Below are 24,549 nucleotides of genomic sequence, written 5' to 3' on the forward strand. Positions count from 1 at the left end.
GCTTAGCTCTTCCCCAGCAAAAACATCTGGAGAGAAACCACTGTAGGAGATTTCAGCTGTAAAGGGGAATATTTTGGAAAGCTTAGGCTTGTGGAAGCAGTGATTTCTGCAGGTCAGGACTGTTGTTGGAGGCTATTGTAGTGTAACACATCCTCCAGAGCCAATCCTGTCTTCTCTCTGTGGGTTGTGAGTCTCAGGGTGGGTTTGATCTGTATGGTAGGACATGTCCAGAGCAATGTACATGCAGCGAGGTGTCGGTCCTGGGGAGGTGCGAGGGTTTCTGCTGGCACCAAGGTTTGGGTTGCTGTGATCATACACTGTCCAGGTCCAGGCCATGTGGTTCCAAGGCGGTGCTGTTCAGGCAGTATTTGTCACCAAAGGGGATGAGATGTGAGCAGGTGGCTGGAGTGGGAGATGGCAGGTAGGGCAGTGCCTGGAGGGCATGTGGGGGCTTCATCTTGTCCCTGGGTGGCTCTGCCAAGGTCTAAGGTGAGTGGCAGAGCTAAATAAACAGTTGGGTGCTAATAGTGCAGCTTATTTCTGTGTTTCTTCCAGTATAAAAAAAAAAAAAAAAATTAGTGCAGTACTAAATGACAACGCTGTACATCTTGGAAAACTGTGCTGAACATGGGAACAAATTTGGAGCCCTGAAACCCAGCCTATCCAACTTCTGTCTGGTGAGTTTGACAGCTGTAGCATTAACCCTTGCAACTTCCTGCAGCCAAGGCTACACAGAGATGCCCCGTGGAAGCCTGAGGTGACCTCATGAAACCACCATGGAAATTGAATGTATTTCAGTAAGCAAGGGAAGAATCTGTTGGTTGAACTGCTTGTTTGGTTTTATTTATTTGGTATTTATTTATCCTTTATTTTTTCCCCTACTTAACTTTTTGAAACTTCCATTCCTATTATTCTGGAATCATCACACTATTTCCTAAAAATATAGTTTCACTAAGAGGTGGTTGGATTTTTTAAAATGGAAAAGCAGTGGATCTTGTTGGACAGAGTTGTAGCACTCGAGCAAAGCTAAACTGCTTTGCACCTGCGGGGGCCCTAAGTCACCCTGCATCAGTATCTCTTCCTGAGACAAAATCACATGGGTAAATGACAACTTTTGAGTCAGGATTGCTGAGATTGCCTTAAACCGGTTTCACAGATGTCCTATGAGACCACAGGGCTGGACATTTTAAAGGTCTGTTATGATCTTCTGTCCCAGTTTGGGAACCCCAGAAACGACAGCCAGAGTTACTTGACAAATGTGCCTTTCAGAGTGTCCATCTGCTACATGTAGCACCTCAGTTTTCCCCTTGAGACCTCAGTTGACTGATGGTCAGCCAATGGTCAGAGCTGCAGAACTGGGCACCTGCAGATCACATTGGGTACATGGAGACCTTCAGTGACCCTTTGAAATCATCCTGGGGGAGATGAGGTGCCAAAGCTGGAGTGGTCACGTCTGCGTGCTGTTGGGTGGCTTCAGGTCGCACCTTCCTTCCAGTGCCGACCTCCCTCGCAAGCCCTGGGCAGCAGCTTTGGAAGGCAACGTTTTGCCAGTTGCAGTGGAAGTCAGAAGGACCACCCAGTTCTGATAAGGGCAATTTAGAAAGGAAAGGGAAGATTGTGAAAAGAGGGGCAAAGGGGCACAAAGGGAAGGGAAAAAAAAAAAACAACCCACCACTGAACAAAAATGAAGATCAAGACCGCTGTTAAACACACTGCCTGTGAGGGAGGTCTCCACCGTGCCTTTTCTAATCTAGAGCCAGCAAGGATTGTATTAACAGCTTCAACGCAATGGAACAAATTAATCCCTGATGTAATTGAAATCGGTGAGGTCTCACAATAGGTGAGTTTGACCCAGTGGGATAGAAATAGAACAAGTATTGGAATGAAGGAGTGAAATGAAGTCACACTGTTCAGCCATTGGTATTTCATTCCTAGAAACAAAGGCCAGACAAACGCAGAGAATACATGGCTCTGCTGGGCATGGTTGAAAGCTGCTCAATAATATCAAGCTTTGAAGGGATATTTCTGTGTGGAGAGGAAGTATATAGCAGAGATATAACAAGCATTAAAAAGAAAGACAAAGAAAGAAAGGAAGAAAGAAAAAGCCCTGCTTGCTCGTTGCCTGATTGATAGCTGTGGTAAAATAATACCAGCTCTGAATTTAAAAAAAAGATATATCACAGCTGGAGAAAAATAAGAAAAAGAATTAAGGTCTGAATTGTATTTCCGGAGAATCAAAACTGTCAAGAGCTTGTGGCGAGAGGTGGCGTCCTGCAGATACCCCTGCAGCTGAGATGCACAGGGTTGGTTTGCTTTGGTTAGCACAGGTAGCAGGAACTGGTCCCACTGGGAAAGAAGTGTCTTTTGGTGCTGGGAGGTGTCTTGGTCTTGGCCCCTTTGGCGCTGCTGCACCATGGCATGATGCAGGCTCCTGCAGGGGGGAAGGTGGATGCTGGAGGGGTGGGCTCCCTCTTGCAGGCTGCTGAGCTGCTGTTGCTCATGGTAATGATAGTAATAAAGTGACTTGGGGGCTGCAGCCAGTGACCTGGTTCTGAATCGGTGACAATGGGCAGATGCAGGTGGAGTTGTGGAGGACAGGGGTGTTAGAGCCTGTTTAAGAGAGCTGCATGGCAGCACTTCAGCAACACTCTCATGCTGGGCTTCACATCAGCAGGCAGCACTGGCTGGAGGCGCCTTCCCTTCCTCTGGTTGCACACGAGTACGGCTGGGGTTTTAAAAGTCATTAATCAAGGCTGAAACCCTGCTCTTCCCTAGACTGAACCATTTCCCAGGGTGGAACAAGTTTAAAATGTCACCATCTCACAAATGGTGCATTTTCACAGTTCTGGCTAAGGCTCACTCCATCATCAAAAGGAGAAATTTGGTTTTCTCGAAGGCAGCATCATCTTTCTCTAGAAAATGGCCAAATACTGACTGATGGGCCATAAAACTTTCGTTTCCTCAAACTCTCAGGTTCCAGTGTTTTGGCACTCCCTCCTGCCTTCCTCGTGGTTTCATACCAGGCTCAGAAACACTGTTGTCTGCCATCCGAGGGTCAATGGGCACATTGCTTTAGGGGAGCTGGATGGCAGTGGTATGTGGCTTGGAAGCTGGCAGGATCCCGAAGAGATGCTGGGGAGCTTGGCTGAGCGATAGCCGTGTTTCTCAGGGGCTGTGTGTTTCGGAGAGAACGAGGCTCTGACGCTGCCCAAGGAGATATAACGTATGGCCTCTCTGAATGTGGCAGGCAGCTCTCCAGAGAAAAGGAGGCTCCGCTTGCAGAGCAGCTTTTGGATCCAAGTATGTGTCACCTTGCTGAGCTGTATGTCCCCTCTTCCAAGCCTTGGAAATGTCTTCTCTTTGGGTCTTGTTTAACATTTCTGAAATCCAAAGGGATGGGCAGGCCTGACCCCCTCATCACCCCATTTCCTTCTCCTTTCCAGCTCCATCCCTACATGCACTTCACTTAGAGTGCATTAAACAAAGAGCAAACATCATTGAATTTCATGTGCTGCAGCAACTTGAAAGCATCAGAGAAATGACGGGCTCAATTTCAGAGCTTATCTGTGCAGGAGCAGAGCGAGCTCTGGGTTTCTCCCCATGATGGGCTGATGTCTCCTGCATGGACGCATGCCAAGGGAGAGCTTGGCACCCATCCTCGGTGTGGGCAGGAGCTCCTCTGCAACGAGGGCAGGCACAGAAGGGGAGGTGGAGGTGGTGGTGGTCTGGTGCTTGGCTTTCTTCCTTTCCCAGCATGGTGAAATGGAGGTTGGGAAGAGAGCAGAGAAAGGGAATAGCCTGAACACATTGCAAGGAGAAGCACAAGGGGGAAAAGTATTATTCAAGCTGAAGGACACTGTTGGTGCAAGAATAAACGGATATAAACTGGTTGTAAATATACGAGGCAGAAAATAAAGGCAGAGAATATTAGGGAAGTGTTTCTGCAACAGCCTTCTAAGGAAGCAAAGACAAAAGATGGTTCATGACTCTATGAGGGCTATAGAGTGGTACAGGTCTTATGGAGCGAGATCTTTTAGCATCTGGGTTTTAAATATGACATTCATGCTTGTGCAAGGAAATATTTTTTCCCACGGAAAAAAAAATCAAAAAGCGATTCGAGTGAAGTGCTTTGTAAACACCACTGGTGGAGTCTTTTGTGGAGTCTCGTGTCTGCATTTCTTTGAACAACCACTTCCATGGTGCACTGTGTTCCCCTTTCTCACAGTGCATCCTGGAGGGCACACAGTCATCATCCAGGGTGACATCTCCCAAGACTGAGAGTGCAAATTAGCTTTTTGGATATTTATTTTTCAAGGAAAAAATATTTTTCTGTGGATAGCAGGAATAAACAAACACCAAACCAAAGGTCTACGTTCTGTTATTTTGAAAGGCTTAGTTACATTTGTGCAATTCTGGCACTGTCATGCCATAGCCTCTCTCCTGTTGGATGCACAGAGATTAACTTCAAAGTGCCCTCTCCCTTTGCTCTGGGTTCCTGCTGCACATCTGAATTTGGAGGCACTTTGTGTTAGATGAATTTCCAAATGTGCTTCTAAGCCCAAAGAAGTGAGTATGTCACAGCAGTGCACGTCCAGTTCTGTCTGGCTTCAAACTAGGCTCTGTAACTTGAAGGTAACAATATCCTGGTGATGGACTGACCTTGCAGTTAAGAGGAGGAAAAAGTGGCAAATAAGGATTGCATTGCATTTCACTGTATGTTGAGGATGGCTGTTATGGTGAGCTAGCAAATCCTGCTGTAATTGGCATAGAGGAATTTTGCCAAAGTCATGGAAGCAAAGTGGTTTGTTACTTGCCTTTGCGGACTTGAGACAGATCTGTCTTGGATATCCTCTTGTTGACCTTATCGAGTTAAGTTTCATGTGTTTAGAAGGTCATGGAGAAAATCATTAATATTAGGTTGATTTGATGGCTGAAAGGTAATAAGTATTTCCTGCTTATCAGATGGGGTTTGAAAGGACTTTGAATAGCTTGATTTGTTTATCTTTTGCAATCGGTGCGGCCCTTAGCGAGACGGATTTTGTATTCCTAGTTCAGTTTGGGGAATGACATGTGGTTTGCTCTCTGATGAGGTTTGGAGGCTCCATAGGATAAAAAGCAAAAAATCAGGAAATTCTGAAGTCCAGCTCCCAGCTAACTTGGCCATGCTATGGGCCTTGGACATCTCATGCTGTAACGCTTTATGACATGAACAATAACAGATTAACATCCCCTTTTACTGGAAAGCTCAAAATAGAAAATTTGAAGTGTGTAGAGGTTGGTTGGATGGAAAACCAAATCCCATAAACATGGCTTGGCACCGCGAGGGCTTCATGACCTTGGTGGAGCTGTGATTGCTTTCCGTTCACAACAAGGCATCGGTGTTTGCAGAGATGTGGCACAAGCATGTGTAGGGCTAACATCGCAGTGCTGCTATCAGAAGCTTTTGTCATTCTCGAGCATTTCTTGGATTACTTAATGGTGAAACTTTAGGCTGCGTCGGCAAAATGGCCTTTCCCTCACCCTCCATCTGGGATGTAACAAATAGGAGAGTCATTCTTTAAGCTGAAGGATCGTTGTAAAGCCATTTAAAATGAAATCCACTCACTGTTTGAGAACCATTCGGCAAAAAAGCACTTGAAAATCTCCCAGTGTGGGCTGTCTGAAGACAGATGTCATTCCTGGTTTCTGTGGCTGTTTGGAAAAGAGGCAGGGCTAAATGCACCTACCTTGAATGATTGGGCAAGTACAACAGAGAGGAGGGAGAGCTGCTTCTTTTCAGGAGTGAGGCATTTCTGATGCATCAGTTGCTTGAGGTGATGGTTGTTTTTGAAAGAAAAGCTGTTTATTCCCTTGCATAAGCTCTGTATTGCCTACTGTATTTTTAGGATGTCTTTGTAGCTGTATATTATCACTGAAAGATGTAGTGACAAATAAATAATAAATGGATGAGGAACTGATTGAAAAGAAAAAGAGAGGAAGAAGAAAAATGAAACCAAATTTGATGCTTTGTTTTAACGACTGGGATTTTGCAGACTATAAACTGTTGGCAAAGAGTGAGGTGGAGTTATATGAAACCTACTCTCCTGAGATGCTTAAGTTGTCCTGCATAGACAGCGGCCCATACCGGTTGGGTAGATTTGCAAAGCAGACCACAATACAACCCCAAATCTCACCAAAACACTGGAGGAGATAAAGTAATGCAGGAGATCCTTTTCCTGTCCCTAGAGAGTGTCTCGCAGGGCACACTGCTGGTCGGGAGGTGCAAGCAGCCATTCATTTCGGGGATCTGTTGTGCTGAACTGTGGATCCAGAGTCTGTAGGTTTTGCTACGTAGAGCAGGGATGTGCAGATTATCATATTGAAAGGAAAAAAAAAAAAAAAGGTGGTCATTTTGTATGGTGTTTTTACATGCAGTAATAACATATTAATAGTTAAAAAAACAACAAAGGAGGAAAAAAAAGGTTTTCTTTTGCTTTGGTGAACACAAGAGAAAGCCCTTAACTTTTCAAGTGGGGCTGGGACTTAAAGACATCTCTGCATTCTACAATTTTGTGTGGTTGTGATTGTTATGGAAATGTATTTGGGGGTGGATAGACTTGGTTTTAGGTGACCTTCTTGAGTGAGTGTTGGTGATCAGTTACCAAAGGAGGCATATGTTACTAATTTTTTTGAGATTTATGAAAGAGAGTCTCTCTTATGGTATATATAAATGGACTTTCTTATCTCAGTAAAGTTAGCTGCTTGGGGGAGTATACTCTTTAGGGCAGGGATACTGTGAGAATGGATTTCAGCAATGATCAAATAGGTTTTATCTCATGAAATCGATGCTGCGTGAAATTTTATTTTAGACTATTGATACTCTCTGCTGTGGGCCAGATGCAGCCCAGGCTGGCACGGCTAATTTACCTTGGCCACATTCCAGCAGAGCATCCTGTTTCAACACAGTCGTTAAGTGTGTGCTTATCTTTAAACAGGCAGCTAAATCCTGGTGGTTTCACTGCTGCTCTGGACCACAGCTTCTTGACCAGGGGACAGGCCAGCGGCAAGGAGAACCTGTAGCATGTTCCTCCTTCAGAATTTCTTTCCCTGGGTTAGAGGTGGGCCTGTTACTGGAGAAGTGATGGAATGATACATGCTTAGGCTGACTTTATTTCAGGGGTTGGTGTCCCCTGCTGATCGCGGTGTCAGGCTACCGCTGGGCTTGGACAAGGTGTTGGGGTTGTGGGTGATGCCAGCCCTTGGCTGGGGGAGAAGGAGATGTCATCCCTCTGGGCTGCAGTGTGCCCTTCTTGCGAAGGGAGGAGATACTCAATTAGCTGATCTTGGGCAGGAGAACTGTGACAAACATGCACAGGCGAGTTCGTGGCATGTTTGGAGCTGACCACAGTGCAGGATGGCTCCATGGGTGCTCCAGAGTCCACTTGGGCACTGTGGCTATGGGCTGGGGCCTCTGCGGTGTGAGTGCTCAAGAGACAATTAAAAGAGAGAATTAAAACATGTTTTGGAAAACAGATTGCCTTTTCTGTTTGAAGTTTCCAAGAAAGCAAAGCAACCTGCCCTTCCCCCACTTCAGATCCCACCTGTTTTGGTTTTTTTTTCCTAGAAAAATGTGAAATTCATTAACATGTGGTGAAAGCAATGTAACGACGTCATCTTGATTTAAAATCTGTTTTAAATCTTAAAACGATGGAGCCAGAATCTTAACTGCAAATAGCCTTGCTTTTGTGGGTACGAGGCAGACTGTCAACATTACTTGAACATCTCTGTTTTTAGTAGTTTAGCATCCTTTGCAACAATATCATTTAAAAAGAAAGCAATAAGAGATGTAGGAAGAAAAAAATAAATTAATATTATTCATGTCAAAAGCCAAGTCCTGCTTGCTGTGCTCAGACGTAGCTGCAGTGCCTCAGGAGAGGAGAGCGAGCAGAGCCTGGCTCATTGCTGGCATGAGCTCCGACAGCATCCCGGCGGTGCCCTCCTGGCAGGTGCCATGGCTTGCTTCTCCTCTCGCGTCCTCAGCTTTGGGTCATGGCTTCTTGCTGCGCTGTTTTCTGAGAGTGGGAAATATTGCTATGATTAATTGTGTAATTCTTGTCTGTCACTCCTGTCATCACCTTCAATGTTTGTTTAGACACAGCGTTTCCCTGAATCTCCTTTTGGTCAGCCTGTCCATTTAGCTCCAGCAGCCTCCTCCTGACTTCCGACAGTAAAATAAGAGAGTTAAATTGCTTTCTCTCCTAGGACTTGGGATTCAAATAGCATAATCCCAGCATTTAATAAGGGCAGCAAAGGCGATCCCACAATGTCCCTATGAACCTCATTGCTGTTGCCACTGTGTTGAATATAATGTTTTTGTTTGGGTTGCTTAGTGAAAGTCTGGTGCTAAGCAGCACTGCCTGCCTGAAGTTTTCCTCCTGCTGCTGATCTGTGTGTCTACTTGATAATTGGAAACGCTAAAAAGTTCTTTAGAGGTTTTGACTTTCAGGGGGTATTCGGCTTCAAAATATTTACTGGTATGAGATGACATATGCAGGAGGCTGAAGTGGGGCTGTTTTGTGTGTTGTGGCCACTTGCTCTTACATGTTTTAGCCTGGAATGGACCTGAACCAGGATTTATTGACCCTTTTTCATTTGCATTGCCAGCTCCATCCCCACACCAATATATCAGAAGACTGTTGCTTGCAGGCTAGGAGGACAAGCGTGCCATAGTGGGAATGTGCTAGAAGTAGTAACCCTGCTAGGAGTAAATGCTGTTCCTCTGCCAGTCCCAAACCTAGGCATCATTAAATTTCCCTGTGATTCTTATTTTGTGGTGGAATTTGTCTCTTACATTCAAGTGGTACACGGCATTAGAGCTCACCAACAATGAGTAGACTTTGAATGGTCTTTGTCTTGGTCAAATTAAAAATTGCCTATTGTGCGGTGGTTTTGCGTGTGTGCCACTCGATAATCTTTTGCTTTTGGTTTCCAAACGATTTATTGTCCTGTGAAGGGAGTCTGCCACCAAAATATTGTCCATCTGTGAGTTTGGAGTGGGCAGCATGGATGCTGTGGTGCAAACGTTTTTGAGGACTGACTGTGGAGCAATTTCTGGGCTTTTGTATTGTTTGGGTATGAAGTGCTTTTGGGTGCATGCTGCCCAGCCTCCCCTTTGGGAGGGCATCTTGAGAAAGTCTAGGTTGTCTGGTCCTCTGACCTTGGGCAAGGTGGGATGACTCTGGAAGCAAAAGCAGGAATCCTGTTACGATGTTTCTTGGGAACAGTTAAGATACGAAATGAGACCTTCAGAGAAGGGCAGATGTGTCAGAGAAAGTTTCTGGTAATATTTTAAGGCTGTAATGGACTAAGGTTAATTTAATCCATTGGCCAGAAAAAACAGATGAAGAGGCTCAAGTGATCAGACCCCTGCTGATAATGGCCTCATGGCTGGACGTGCTGGTTTGGCTCTCACTGGTTCTCGTGATCTCTCCCCAGGCCGTGGCCCTGTTGAGGCAGACAGAGATGCATCCATAGATGATCACCACTGAGCCGGTTTCACTGAAAAGCAGAGCTGGCAAAAAAGTTAGGCTGAAGAGTGCCCGAGTACAAATGACACTTTTATCATAGTAGATTTTATGCCTGTGCAGAGCTAGCGTTCAGTCTGCTAATGTCAGCATAAATAGTTTTTTCCCTTGACTTCTTCCCTGCAGTTAATCTGGGGAATCAATGCAGCTGCTGAAGGTGGAGCAGAAATTCTCTGAAATGGAGTTGTCCATCCCCTTTCTCCCATACGTGTCCATGTAACCTGGTAGAGGCTATGCAAAGGCAAAGGAGAGCCTAATTTATGGCCAGCATGGCTGACCAGGATTAAATGAAAACAGGACTGAGCAGAAGTTTTACTCAAAAAACCCCCACAGTTTGATTGTAAAAACCCAGGTTTGGTTTACTGTTGAAGCCAGCTCTGGCTAGAATTACATGTTGAATGCCTGATACTGCAGCCGCAGCTGTCAAGCGAAGGGCAGCCAAATCCGAGTCCTCTTCCACCACGTGCCCATTGGCAGGTTGGTGTGTGGTCTTTCTTTCCAAGATGCTTGTTTTGTTTCATGGTCTGTTCTCTTCTCTCTCGCCCCTCCCCATCCGCTCTCAGATGTTTGCTGCCGAGGAGAATGTAGATTTTCGGATACATGTGGAGAACCAGACGCGAGCGAGGGACGACGTGAGCAGGAAGCAGCTTCGGCTCTATCAGCTCTACAGCAGGACAAGTGGGAAACACATCCAAGTGCTCGGCAGGAGGATCAGTGCCAAAGGAGAAGATGGAGATAAATATGGTAAGAATATTTACTGGGATCCCCCAGACTCCAGGTCATAATCCTGTATGTTGGGCTGAGAACCACTTAGGAGAAAAATAAGAAGATCAATAAAAAATAGGATAAAAGGGAAAAAAAACCTTTCCAGGTTAAGAACATGAGATTTGTTGTGTTGGGCAGGCTGTCAGCCTGGCTCCCAACTACAAGCAGTTCCCACAGTAGTGTCATGCCCCAGTTTATTGGTGTATGATGGTGCTTGAAGAGAAAAATCTTTTTCTTCCCAATGGATGAGCTCACAGTGTGTCTACTGTAATTCATAAATGATATCCAGGTTGGTGATTGGGAATGTTCTTTCCCCATGAACTTTGGGCTCAAGTTTGGTTGAATCCAGTGCTTCGATGAAGCACTCTCATCTTTCTAGGCAGGGGAGATATTTCGTTTGAGCTGAAATGAAAACAGACTTTGGAGATTTGAGGTACCTCAGAACTCAAGTTGAATCTTGGGGCATGTGGATCCTGCAGGAACGCAAATAATTGAACTTCCCCCAGGCTAGCAGCGTGTTTGACTATTCTCACTGTGATTTGCACACAAGCAACATGCTAGAAATGCTGCTGGCAGGCTGAATTACAAAAAACCTCTGTAATTCTGGTACATTTTGAGATGGTTGTGACAGAGATGCTTTTGCTCAAGTTGATTGCTGGAAGGATTTTAGGGCTGTTCAGAGAACTGATCTTTTTTCTCTTATGGATGTACAGCCCTGTGCGTTTATGCGTTGCTGCAGAGGTGTGTATGCATTGGTTAGCATGCATGTTCACGTAAGGTTGACTTCACGTGCAGCAGTGGTGGCGTGGAGGTAGGCTACAATGATGGCAGGTCAAAACCTGGGAACGGTTGTTCCTTTGGGGGGGATGAGGTACACACCGTGCCTAGCACAGAGGGCAGCTACTGCCATGGGCGGGGGAGCAGGGTGAGCTGTGCCATGGGAGGTGACAGCTAGAAAGCACCTGGATGGTGTGAAATGAACCCCCAAGGCTGTTGTGTAGAGTCACCCAATCTCTCAGAGAAAGCCCTGCCCCGAGGTCTCATCAACCTTGTCCTTTGTCATTCCCAAATTTCCAGATAAAACAGGAGTCGAAAGTGCCACTTGGCTGCTAATTATTGTGTCATTTTATTGCATTCATCCTCTTAAGGTTTGATATGTAAACTAGTCACTGCATGCTCGCTGCTGGCTTCCCAGGAAACGCTCTTGCCCACAGTGACTGTCAGGTAACGTGATGTAGTTTTCCTCTCCATAAAAGAAGGCAGCATTTACAGTGGGGTGCAGCAGGGAAGTGTGCCCGTGAGCAGCTGACAAGTGCTAATTTATGTGTCAAAGCCCATCTTGTCCCGTTCATACATATGCAATCGTGTCTGAACAACAAATCCTCGCGCAGGAGTGTGCTTGTGACCGGTGGCGATGCTGCACAATTGCAGAGCCTGAGATTTCCTGTCTGGGGAGCTCCCGGGTGGCTGCGTCTGCGTCGCTGCTCACCACCAAATCCTCTCTGCTCTTGGCTGCTGGCGTCCTTCTAAAAAACCCGGAGTGCTCCGGCCGTGGAGGCCATTTGCTGACACCCCTGCCTGCTCCCTCCCCTGCGCCTCCTAATAAAACTCCTTGATGCATCAAGCTGCAAAGCCTTTCCATCCCTAGCCATGCTGAAAGGTTATGGAAATCTGTTCATCATCTTGCTTGGCACAGGAACACTTAAAGCATGATAATCGGGGAGACAGTGAGGTGGGACGTGGTGGTCCAGGATGTGACCACGCAGAGCTCCTAGCTGTGATAATGAAGGGGGAGAGATGTCAGAGTTACTGAAGTGAGAACCATCTGTGTTACAGCCAAAACTGGATACAAAGGCAATGACACAGGATTCATTATGTGCTGGGAACCCCTCCCCCCGAGGCATTATTATGGAGTAACCTTTGATCAAGACCAGAGAGAGGCTTAAACCAGGTCTGGGGATCTCAACAGTTTCAAACTTTTGATGCACATCTCCGTCTTGCGGTTGGATCTGCCTCTAAAGGAGGACCCCTTTCCTCTCATGCAGCAGATGGCTGTTTTTCCTCCTGCTCTTTTTCTCTTCTTCCCCTCTTTTACTGCCTCTACGCTGGCATGGTGAGTCAGAGCTAGGCTTAGCATTGGGGATTGCCCAGCTCATTTCTTGGCTACGTCACCCTTGCAGACGGTGCAGTCTCCCACAGCTTCTCCACTGTCTTAACCCTGTCCCCAGTGACAGGGTAGATGATGGTGGAGGGGATGTGGATTGATGTTCTAAGGATTATAGTCTGGGGAAGGCTTTGGGAGGATGAGCAAGAGCCAATGTCTGAGAAAAGGCAAGAGACATGGGAAAAGGTGCCTGTGAGCTGGCTCCAGCCCTGAATTCTCCCAGCAACTCTGTCCCATTAAGAGAGGGTAACATTAGGCAGGGGCAATGCAGACTCAAGCTTAATGTGGGAAGCTCTGTCCAGCGGCGTGCCTGTGGCTAAGGTCCATAGGGCTCATCACCAGCAATTAGCACTAGCCAGTTTTAAGGATAAGGGAGCTAATAACATTTTAGCACTTCTTTACCCTCTCCTCCCATACATTCACAACTGGTTAAAGAACAGTGTCCAAGTGAAAAGATGCTTTTTTTTGTCCCCCCTCTCTTTTTTTTTTTTGCACATATACAGCTTCCAAATGGCTGGCATCGGAGGATTGTCCTGCCTTTGAAGAGAAGTTAGTTTTATTGCAAGGTTTTATTGACTTCTGTAAAACTTCTCACCTCTTGGTTGACGAGAATGCCCAGAAAAGAGGGGAGGTGGCAGATCTCAGGCAGTGAATTGCTTGTTTCTAGGCAGCCATCATGAGTACGGCAGAATGACCAGCCAGCCCTGGTTCAGGGAGAGAAGATACCGCAGGGCTGGGGGAACCAGGCTGGAGGAAGCCCCCTTGAATGTTTTATCCGGGTCTGCAAATGCCATGTGCAAGGAAAAATGCATGCTCTGCAATGCATAGTTTTGCTGGCATAATAATTCCGGTATGTAATTTTTAGTTTATGTGTTCTTCAGGGCCAAGATCTGGCCCCATGTGTCAAATTATTAAATGGCAAATTAAGTCAGTTGATAGAATTAATTGAGTCGATGTAATCCTTTTAATCAGATGGATTTGATCCTTTCTCAGATGAATTAGAATCCATTAACAGATAAGTCAATTATTGGACTAAATTAAATCTAATAATAATGCCTGCTGCTCACAGCAACACTAATTAATCTAAATACACTTACCTATCTCCCAAGGTTATTTTTTTTTAAGGCTTAATTGATGTTCCTAAAGTGCTCTGAGATCTTTAGATAACAGATGATCTATGTGAGCAAAATATTATCTCTTAACAGACTATAAACTAATTAAAAGACCGATCTATTTACAGATTGCATTTTTACTTTAATCTCTTCAACCTATTCAGAAGGAGGTTGCACTGGACCGGAAAAACAATATTCCTGTTATAAGCTTATTATTACTTTACAGGTTCCTAAGTGGTCCTTTCATTCAGAAAATGAAAGGGGGAAGGAGAAAAAACAACCATTAAAGTGCTGACAAAAAAAAGAAAAGGACCTGGAACCTTTATATTCTACCTCCGATAAATGGTACAGATAGGGAAGAGAGGGATCAGTGACCTGAAACCTTAGATCCTTTCATTTATTTTCATTTCACAAAAGGCAGAAGACATTCTATCCTGTTTGTTCACGATCTTTGTATCCGGCGCAGTTAGGGAGACAGAGCTCTCTTGGTTGGGTGAAGGCATTTTTTGCCTCATTTGTATTTCACAGCCATGTGATTTTTATTTTAATTTGTCCCCGGCTACTGCTGTCCTGCAGGGCGATGAGAAGCGATAGCCATCAGGAGAGAGGCCAGGGGGGTGTGAGAGGTCTTTGGGCTTGCCCTCTCTGTGGAGGTAACTTTTATTTGCGCAAGTGCTTGGGTGTTCTGAAGGCTGGGGTGCGGTATATGTAGGTAGGTTATTAGTCAGTGTGTTCTGGGTTGCTATCCAGTGGTATTTTGTCCATTGACCTAGTCTATCACAGTGTAAAAAAATTCTTGGGTCCCCTAGAAGGTTATAAACCATCTATTTTATAAACCTTGTCGTTTATAAACCTTCTAGTCTGCAGCATGGGAGGCCTTGTTTGAGGACACCCCACGCGAGGGGCAGCGCACAGGTATGACAGCTCTCCTTCTCAGCATCCTGTCGCTGCCAGTGTTTTCAGCCACCCAGGGGGATGGACCCTGAGCCAGTGAAGTCCTCTCAAAGACTCCTCCTGAGTTCAGTGGGTTTTAGCTCAGGACTCAAGAGATGCTTCTGAGACAGGAGGTTTGTGGAGGTTAACAAAGTGTGGGTTTGCTAGCAGGGTGTCAACAAATCTGGGGTCAGGGAGACCAAGGAGGGAGGCAAATTCAAGAGGTGGTATGCATGCATGATGCTAGGCATTACCTCCACGTGTCACGGGTGTTCCTGGTACAGAACATCACGCCCCATACAGATGTGCTTTTTCAGGTGGTATGGGGAAAGCAAGGAGCTCGGGGAGACAGGTGCCTCCTTCCTGGGGCCACCCCAGCCTGGGTGATGTGCTCCGCAGCTTGCAGTCCCCGCCTTCTGTTCTAGCTGGAGCTTCCCAGAGATGCCAGTGGACAAGCCCATGGAGAACACATTACAGCTGTCTAGACATCAGCCACACTCCATCCCGCCAGAGATTTCATTTGTGGTAGAAGTGGGCTCTGTTCCATGAGGAGGTGTAATATGTGTGGAAAATATTATTATAGCAAAATAGCCTCCTTTAATTGACTCTAAATTTTGCAGGATTCCTTCCTAGGTTTGGGTAATCCTGTGCTCTCCGGAATTAATGAGCTGACATAGCACTTCTTCGGGTTTGGCAGCCTGACAGCTAATTTAGAACTCCCTAAACTCATTTCACTAATGACTCCCATTTGTTCTATCTCAAAGCCTGGAAACAAATGCAAAATACTAGTGCCATTGTCCCATCTTTAGCAAGTCATTCTTTCCCCTCAGTATTTCTGGCACCTTAACAGCAAGCTGCCTTGGGAAACCTGATTAACCCTTTCCCTTCCTAGAATAGTTAAAATCAATTTTGATCCCCCTCCTGGGAAGATCAGGAAGAAAAAATCTAAACTCATTGCGGCTGGAAGGCGCAGAATTAACCTGCAAGAAAGACGGGAGATGTAGCCCAAGTAACAGCTGGGGTGAGTTAAATATAGCTGTATTTCCACAGGCTGGACATTCAGAAACCTGCTTTTCTTCCCAGGAACGAGGTATGTGCAAAGGGGCTGTCCGTCCGGGTGCAGCTCAGCCCGATACCCTGCATGAACCGTGATTTGCTTTGTAATTTATTCCACTGAACCATCAGGATAGCTGTTTCCTATTTAAACGACGTATCGCTGCCTCCAGTCTCTTCCCATTACAGTTTTGACATGACAACAAGATAAATAATTTTTTTAAAAGACCTTTTATCTTCTGAACCATTTATTTTCACTTACTTAGCCCGGGGGCAGAGCTGACCTCAGCGTAAGGGATGATCATTCACCATGGCAGCTGTACAGTCATATGGGTTCTGGGGACTGGCCTGAGCCAGAGAAGCCTTTGCCGTCCAGCTGCTGCGTTGCGGCTCTGTTTTTTTTCCCTTCTTGCCCAACATCCCCTGATTGCTTTATTTTTTTCCTTAAAATGTCTCCCCTTCTCATCTGCAGTGGGGCAGTGGTGAAGTTTTCCTTTGAAAGCAGGTGCGGGGATGAACTGAAGTGCTGCAGCCGGCGCGCTGCTTTGTCGAACCACGCGTGGGGCGGCTGGAGCGGGAGCTCCCAGGCTGCACCAGGCAGCGAGGACCCTCGGCTGCCCTCACCTTCCAGGCCACTCTGAAAGGTTTGGCAACCATTTGAGATGCACTGTAAGCATCTTATATGCACCATCTGTACGTTTAAGACATTTTTATTTTTTATTCTGCCGTATTCTGTGCCTGTGCCAGGGTAGGGGAAAGCTCTGCTTAGGTGGGATGAGCAGTTTGGGAAGAAAAATCCAAGCCTTTTGCTTTTTGATTCATGACAAACCTATTTCAAACAATGTATTTGTTGCCAGTTTCCTTTGCTTTTGGTTTTGATAGCTGCTACCACAAACTCCCGCTGCAGCCAGCTTCACACCTGAAGTTCAGCTCTTTCTGCAGCAGTCCCTGTTTTGTACCTGTAGTAACAGCAGAAGCTGTTGTTTATTCTTCCTCTTGACACTACAGTGATTTTTTATTTCCCTACTTGTGGTCCTTGAGATAGCTTAAAGAGCCTTGACTTTCACACACACACACACACACACAAAAAAAAAAAAAATCACCTTTTAGCTCTGTGTCCAAACTTCAAGTCTCCATAATCACTGATCAGGGTTTGGAAAACGTAGGCCTGTCAGTAAATATTAGGGACCCAGAAATAATGAGGAGAAGTAATTTAGAGGTCTGCTGATAATTTGTCATTTTAAATTTCTGTGTGGAGTGGAAAGTGAGCTATGAAGTGAAAAATCTTTATTTTCATGCAAGTCATAAAAGGGTTTTTGTTAACAGTTTGTGTGTGTATATAATTCTGTGCTGTGATTTAAGTGTTCCCATTAGAAATGCAGAATAGGAAATAGGATCCCATCTGTGAGCAATTTAAGAGGAAGTGAGACAATGGAGTCGATTGCTGCTTCAGTTTAGATAATCAATACAAATATTATTAGTACAGTGATTTATCTTCCAAGACACTTTATGAAAATGTGAATGCCAGACCCTGAAGACAGGTCAATATGATATTATCTGTTCCTGCCTTGCTGTGATTACATTTTTTTCCCATGAAGCTCAAGCAGCTGCTTTGCTAAATGTTCTTCCCTGGCTGTGATGAAATAACGCAGAAACAAAGTTAGGGCTTCCCTTTCTCCTCCATGACTCTGAAAATGCACTGTGCATAGTAGTACAAAGATTACTTTTATCTGAAATTTGTATCTGGGGACCGCTGGTTGGGTACTGGGAGATGATCTTGTAAGGTTCCTTCCAACCCAAACCATTCTATGATTCTATGATGAAGTTCTGGAAGAAGTTTGCATAATTTTAAATATATTTCTGGGCCATGAGTGATTCTGTGCACAAATGCTGAGAGAGCTCCTTTGAGTTTATTGCAGTTGGTTTATGTTAGTGTCTGTTATGAAGCCTTGTATTGTGGTATCGGAAGTTTTCCCGTATCTAAACATTCTGCCAGTTGTGAATTCAAATTGGTTCTTGGGATGCAATTAAAAGTACCCTGCGAATAGGCTAGTCTACATTCCTGAAAGAGTTTTTTAATTGTGTTTACTTTGGAGAGGGAGGAAGGAAAACATTGTCAACAAATTGTCTTGTAAATTTTGGCTTTGGTGTACATTACCATGCAAGGTGTCAAGTGGCCACTGAGATTTGTCCTTCATAAGAAACGTTTGGAGGAAAGGAAAAATGTCAATAACCCTATTAAGAGCATGCCTAATTAAAGGCAGCATGGGAAATTAAAAATTTGGTGTGTAAAGAGCACACTTCTGCTTGAAGAGAACATGGGATCTTGCTAGGCTGCTGTCTGAGAGACCTAAAGTCAGTAGCTTGCTTTGCTGGAGACTTAATGTTGCTGGTATTAGCTCAGCCAACAGCTCAGCTGGAGCATCTCCGGTGCTCCACTTTGCCCAGGGTATGCGGTGGGACACTGAGGCTGGATCCTCTAGACAGTGGGGAGGGAAGGACCTTTGCTCCTCGCTTATAACGAAGTGGCATGAATTTCATCCTCTCTTATCTCCTCACGTGTCCCTCCCTCATCTCCAAAACAAGGGTTGCACCATTCCCTCACCTCCTAGGTGTGCCGTCAGGATAAAAGTATTGTAAATGGAGAGATGCTAAAGAGATGGTGGTAATGAAGACCACATTGGTAGCCTGGTTAGAAGTCATTATTTGCTGGTTTTAGATGCTGTGAGACCATTCCTGTTTTCAGGTTGGGGTTTCCTCAAGAAAGGTGCTAGACTTTATAACAAAATAAGGCACTTTAATCGCTCAGATTTCACCTCAGCTCTTTTAAAAAGCAGATAGTCAGGAATTTCCGCAGCTGCGAGGTGGAGCACAGCAAACATTAACAATGCCAGTAGCATTGCGTGGCCGTCTGGAAGAGGAGGGAAGAGCCCCGTCCCCTACAAAGCTGCACCGAGCCTCAGGCTCAGTGGAAAGGTGAAAAATAATGACTCTCCGAAGAGGAGAAATTGCTGATGCATGACACTTGGAAATCTGGAAGAGTCCAGAAAGGGAGCTGAAAATACCCCCCAAAAATGACTATCTGTGGCTTGAACAAAATAGTGTCCGATCAGCATTCAGAAACCGCTGAATTCAGGCCGTTCCAATACTGGCATTTTCCAGACTGCCTGCCAGTCGGATGCAGAGGAGAACACGTGTAGAGTGTCTGCGGTCTCAGCGCTTGCAATAAGGGGAAGGCGAGCTGGAAGTAAAGGGAGTGAGAAGGCCCAGTAAAAAACCCCTATTTTTTCTTACTGTGAGGAAGAGAGGGGGTATTGGTGGTGTTGGAGGGAGGTGGTTGCATGGCTGCACTCTGTGAGCATCCGTTTTAATGAGCTGTGCCAGCAATAAATAGTGCATGCTTTGGTCCCTGATGAATTTTAAGTATTTTCTGAATGCCCGTAACAGACAGTTCATGCTTTTATGGTGACGTAGGAGCTGAGATCTTCTAAATGTCTCCTGAGCTTTGTGCCCCTGACTTCTGCTGTAGTCACTTTGGGGATGTGCCTGTCCTTTGCTGATGCTACCTGGGGTGGTTGAGCTTGAAGAATCACTGGGTAGTGCTCAGATTTCTTTCTGAGCCTTCTAAAAGGCCTTCTCCTCCTCTGCATTTGCAGCTGCCAAAAAGGGCGCCTTTCTTTCCAAAGCAATAAGAAAAAAATTCTGCCATCTGTCGTGACCCTGCCTTCTTCTCGCTGTAATGAGTTTTGGGTCTTCTCCAACAAGCAGTTGGAGAAGCAGTTTCCAGCAATCACGACTGGATGGCAGCTGTGCTGGCTGGAAGGATCCAGCCCCAGGTAGTGCTATGGAGAGGAGTCCTTGTTCTTTGATGCTGCTTGGCTGCTTCTGTTCCTCATCCAAGAGCTGGGCTGGTGGGATGGAGGAGGAGCGGGTGTTGAGCCTGAGCAGTGTGATGGTGATGCAAGCCATTGACATTTGAGCATATGGTGGATGACATATGCTTGGGATCCTGGCTTCAAGTTGGCATAGCTGGTATGGTTTGGTTTATACCTGATGTGCTCAAGTGCTTTTGGAAGGACAAGCAGGAGAGGAAATGCGTGGTCAGATGTGAGAGGGGAGCTCTAGCAGCAGGGGACATCATCCACAGCTACTGGAGGTGGTAAAGACCTCAGTGTGGAGAAGCAGCAGGGAAGGGCTAAGAATAGGATGGCATGTAAACACAGATAAATCTAAAAAAATAATGTCCAGATGCCCTCAACGCTTGGCCAGGGACAGTCATGAGGCTCGTAGTGTGTCCGTGCCGCCCATGTGGTATGGGTGTGAGGGGTATCCTCACCACAAAACCCTTGTTACCGCTCTGGCAGATTTTTGCAGGGATGAGTGCTGAAGCAGACTGAGGGGTGCTTTGGATTCATAGTTTCAAATCACACGATGTGTTAAGGCGGAGGGTGAACTCTGCAGCTGCTGAAAGCAGGTCTTGTCCTGTTGGGATCAGTGATGTTGTCCCAGGTTTCAGCAGCAAAGGAGCTTGCCTAAAGATATCTTTAGCATAAATCCCAAATAACATTTCTGCTGGTTGTGTGGAGCGATCACAGGGCTGGATCTCTGTTACAACTGAGGCCTGATTATCCTACACTCATGAAACTCCACTGACTTCAGCAGAGCCGTTCCTGGAGCTCCTGTGTGAGACTGAAAGGAGATTAAGTGCCCAGCAGTGCCTCCCATTCCTCCTGTGTCTTGCACCTTTGTTAAGACCTTGCATTTCAAACCATTTTAGCCGGTGGGAGGCAAATCAAAGCTGTTAGGTTTTAGCTGGTGACAATGGTAGGGTGCTGCGTGGTGTGCCCAGCCCCTTGCCTTTGTGCTACATTTGCTCAGTGGTGATTCTTGCCTTTATTTCATTTGCTTCTGCATCTGCATTTGTAACTGCTTTATTCAAGTTAAGTTTCTGACTGGTGACTAATTAGGAGTAAATAGTAAAAAGGATATTGACTTTACACCTACTAATTTGGGGGTGCTAATAAGCAAATGTAAGGGCTGTATAGTCACCGGGTAAATTGTTCCACCTGGAAGGACTGGAGGAGGGGAGATAAAAAACATTGCAAAGAAACTGCACTTTTGTTTCTAGCTACTAGCCTTGGTTGTTCTTGCAACCATAATGAGTTTGGGTGAACATTTGATGGTCACCATTGCTGTAACCTGTTTTGAGCTCCACCGGGATTTTCTAGCACTGGAACTATTAGACCTGTGTGGGCATGAGAAGAAGCTAAGATCCTAATTAGAAGATGCTAAATATGTTCACTCAGAAAGGAGGTGCCCTTTACGGCAGCTGGCGGAACAAACCCTTCTTCCTGCGGCATATGTGAGTGCAGGGCAGTAGATGAGTCAGGATGTGCGTCGCTGCTGGTGCTGGCGTGCTGTGCATGTGCTGCACTCGGAAGGGGAGTTAGAGACATACAGTAGCTTTAATATAGCTAGTATAGGTACCGACAGCAGCAAACATCAACAGTGTGGGATGCCCATTAAGTAAACATGAACCAGTGTGGTTCCGTGGACTGTGGCTGCAGGGACAGCAGAGGCTCATGGTCATGGTCATGGCCATGGCCTTGGTCAGCTCACTCCCGCTGAGGTCTGTTCTTGCTTTTGCTGGTGCTGGGGCGCAAGTCACCTTCAGATGTGTCTTGTCCCTCTCCAGCCACATCTCTCATGCAGTGACCATGCACCCTAGGTATGCTTAAATCAAGACAAGGATGTCAGCTTTCATAGGAAGAGCAACCTGTTGCAGGGGAGCTGGAGCACAGCTAAGGAATGATGGTCTCTAACTCTGATGGTCCTGCTCTGAGCAGAGGGTTGAGCTGGATGACCTCTGGAGAGTGTTCCCAGCCTAAATTATTTTGTGATTTGGTGAGTGTCTTTCAACATTGTTTGTCAGAACAGAACTGGCAGATAGAGTCATCAATGATCCATTGCTTTCAAGGCAGTTGTTCTGCTTTGGATGCATTCAGTGGGACCCTTAGGAAGTGTCTTTATGTGGTTTGTCCCTCCCTTTTCTCCTTGTGATTTTTGTATTGAGATTTTTAAGAATTTATATTATTTAAAAAAGTTGGATGTAGGCAAAGGTTTCCATTCTACCACTTTAGGCCTTCTTGCTCTTTCCCTCAGCTTGGGGTGACCCACTTACATCTGTAAAGATGATACCATCTGTACAAGGGTATGTAAACTGTAGTTTATCTTAAAAGGTGTGCTGTGGAGTGGGGAGGCACACTTTGTATCAGTGCAATGACCCATTATCATCTCTGCTCCTTTCTGAACATGAATCCAGTTTTACTGTGTACTTTGAATGGAAGGAAGAAGTCCCCAGTCCTGCTGTATCCGATGTCAGGCTCCCTTTCACTGGCTCCCGCTCTGTGGCTCTGACTTCCAGCCTCACTCCTCCTCCTCAGTGCCTGACCTGGCTGCAGTCAATATCTGCCTCTCAGCAGGAGGAATGTGAGGAAACTCATCAAACTTCAGCTCCTGGGGCTAAATTGTTGTGCTCTGTAACAGCAAACTGTGTTGAACTAATTGACAACCAGCTTTAAATGTACCCCGATCAAGCAAATACATTGATTTATTTTTTCCTCTCTTACTGAGTGTTAAGGGGCTTCCAGCTTGGTTTCCTCCCCAAGAACTGGATAACTCATCTATTGTGTAGTAAAACTGATGGACAGTTTTGACCTCTATACAATCCTTTCAGTATGTTGAGGGAGGACGGAGTTTCTTATACTCATATGAATGTTTGACCACTTTAAAAAAGCAAAACAAAAAAAGCCCAACCCAAAACCACACACACCAACAAAAGATGATCCATTTTCTCTGGATGTCTTTGAAAGAAGCTTAGTTTAGAGACAGACTGGAGAGAAAGGCTATTGATTTTGTTTGACCTCCAAACAGACTGCGGTCAGTATATTTTCCCTGTTGGAAGTGGTTCAGGGCTCTGAATTTCCATGTCAGCGTTTGTATTCTGAAGTGCACTGGAGCTTTCGCTGCTTCTTCAATAAATGGCAAGCTGTAGGGAAAGGTAACGCTGCTATACATGTATTTACCTCTGGATCTGCCCTTCCTTTCTTTTTCTTTCCTATATAACTTAGTCATGTTGCTGATTAAGCATTTACAAGTCCTTTTCACTGAATGTCATGCAGGTTAGTGGCTTAAGCTGGGACTACATGCAACAGTTTTGTAATCTGTGTCTTGCTTTTTCCGGTGCTGAGCCAGGTGCTTTCCCAGCCTCTTGCCTGCACCAGCACCCATTGCCATACCTGGTGTGAGGAGAGAGATGCCTTCCTGTACACAGTAACAAACCCCCTAAAAAATACCATCCGCTCTTCTACCCTGATTATTCTCAACCTTTACATAGGAAAGCCGTCTTGATTTGCACTTAGTCTCCTGCAGTGAAACAGAATATTCTGTTTGGTGACTCCCGTAGTACTGGAAACACTCTGCTTGGTACAGGTTTGCATAGTTTTGTAGATGTTCTTGTAAAATGGCTTATGACAACTGATGTGCCCTTTCTCTGGCAATCACCTATCAAAGAATGGCTTCAAGGGGTGGAAGTACCTGCAGGATGTGTTGATTGTCAGGTTTCTAAATAAACTTCTCGGAGCTCCTTTGAGATGAGCAGTACCAGTTGGCATCTCTCCATGCTGAGGTGTTGACTGCATTATCTCCTCCTAATTTAACAATAATGCTTCACACGGCGTGTTTTTGGTTTGTATGCTTCTGCCTGCTTTGCAGCAAATTCAACTCAGCAAGTTTGCTGCTGTCGGCACATTGAAGGCCAGCCCGATAAACCCGCCACGATGTAATCAAGCTGCAGACAGAGGGTCACTGATGTTGGATACCAGTTGCTGAGCTCCCCTGTTGGCTTTGGCAGCATGAGCTTCATTTCTAACCCACATGGACAGATGCTCCTCTTGGTCCTAATGCTGATGCCCTCTTTAGAGAAGGGGTTGGTCTTAATTGCTACTGCCAGCCTCATATCTACTTCTAGCTGTGTTTTGGGTCAGGGTGGAGGCTGCTGGTACGGATGCGTGAGAGCCTGTGGCATACATGGTCTGCTGACAATTATACAGCATCAGTTTCTAACTTAAGCGCTTAATTTCCCAGAGAGTAGTAGCCCACTGCATCCCTAAAAAAATAATGAATGGTGGAAGATGTATTGCGCAGCTTGTGCCAAGTCAAACTGAGGTTGCAGCCTGCATTGTGTAACTCTAGTGACTCCCTGGAGCAGGACTTTAAGGGTCCCCCAGAACCTTTTCTTGCTGTCTGTAGCCCAAACCCCCTTCTCCCTGCATCCGAATATTCAATTACATTAACGCTTTGCAAATGGCTCAGCAAACACCTCCGAACATGGTGAGAAAGAGAGACCTGTAACTGTTAAACCTCTGCACAAACATGAAGGCAAGGAGCCGATGGAGGGAGATTGCAGAAGGTGATGGACTTGCTCCCAGCAATCCCCCAGCCCCAGGCAGGGTGTGAGACTACCCAACACTGCCCAACAGAGCCCAGCACGGTTCGCTCTGCGTGTCCTCTCAGCTGGAACTGCTGGAGGTGGGTCCCACGGGTGCTACCCACCAGCCTCCCCAGCTGCCCAGCCATGCTGGGTGCTCATGTCTACCCTGGGTACCGGTGCTGCTAATTATCCCTCGGCTGCAGTTCCCAAGGCCAGCGTGGTGAGTGGTCCCCCTCTGCACTGGGCAGAAGAGAGCAATGCAGAGGGGCTGCCATGCTGTCTGGGATGATTTAGTAATAATTATTACTAATACAGCAATAATATTCATCAACCTGGTACTTCTCTTGGGAGTAAGTAGTCCTGGGCTTGCAGTCTGAGCACAGACTGGTCTATTTAGGTATTACCCACCTAAAGGTTATCACGAAGCTTTGTTAATTAATAAGCAGAAAGTTTTGCCAGAGCCCTGAG

The 24,549-nt window shown here is 45.8% G+C and overlaps 1 protein-coding gene across 1 annotated transcript in view; it reads left to right on the forward strand.

Annotated features, from left to right (window-relative positions):
- Positions 1-24,549, forward strand: part of FGF18 (fibroblast growth factor 18) — a 75,190-nt gene that overhangs the window by 19,073 nt on the left and 31,568 nt on the right. The window contains 1 exon segment of the mRNA XM_075715479.1: positions 10,127-10,307. Within this exon segment, the coding sequence (XP_075571594.1) occupies positions 10,127-10,307 (181 nt within the window).

This window comes from Pelecanus crispus, chromosome 8, assembly GCF_030463565.1.
Source record: "Pelecanus crispus isolate bPelCri1 chromosome 8, bPelCri1.pri, whole genome shotgun sequence".
NCBI classification, from domain to species: domain Eukaryota; kingdom Metazoa; phylum Chordata; class Aves; order Pelecaniformes; family Pelecanidae; genus Pelecanus; species Pelecanus crispus.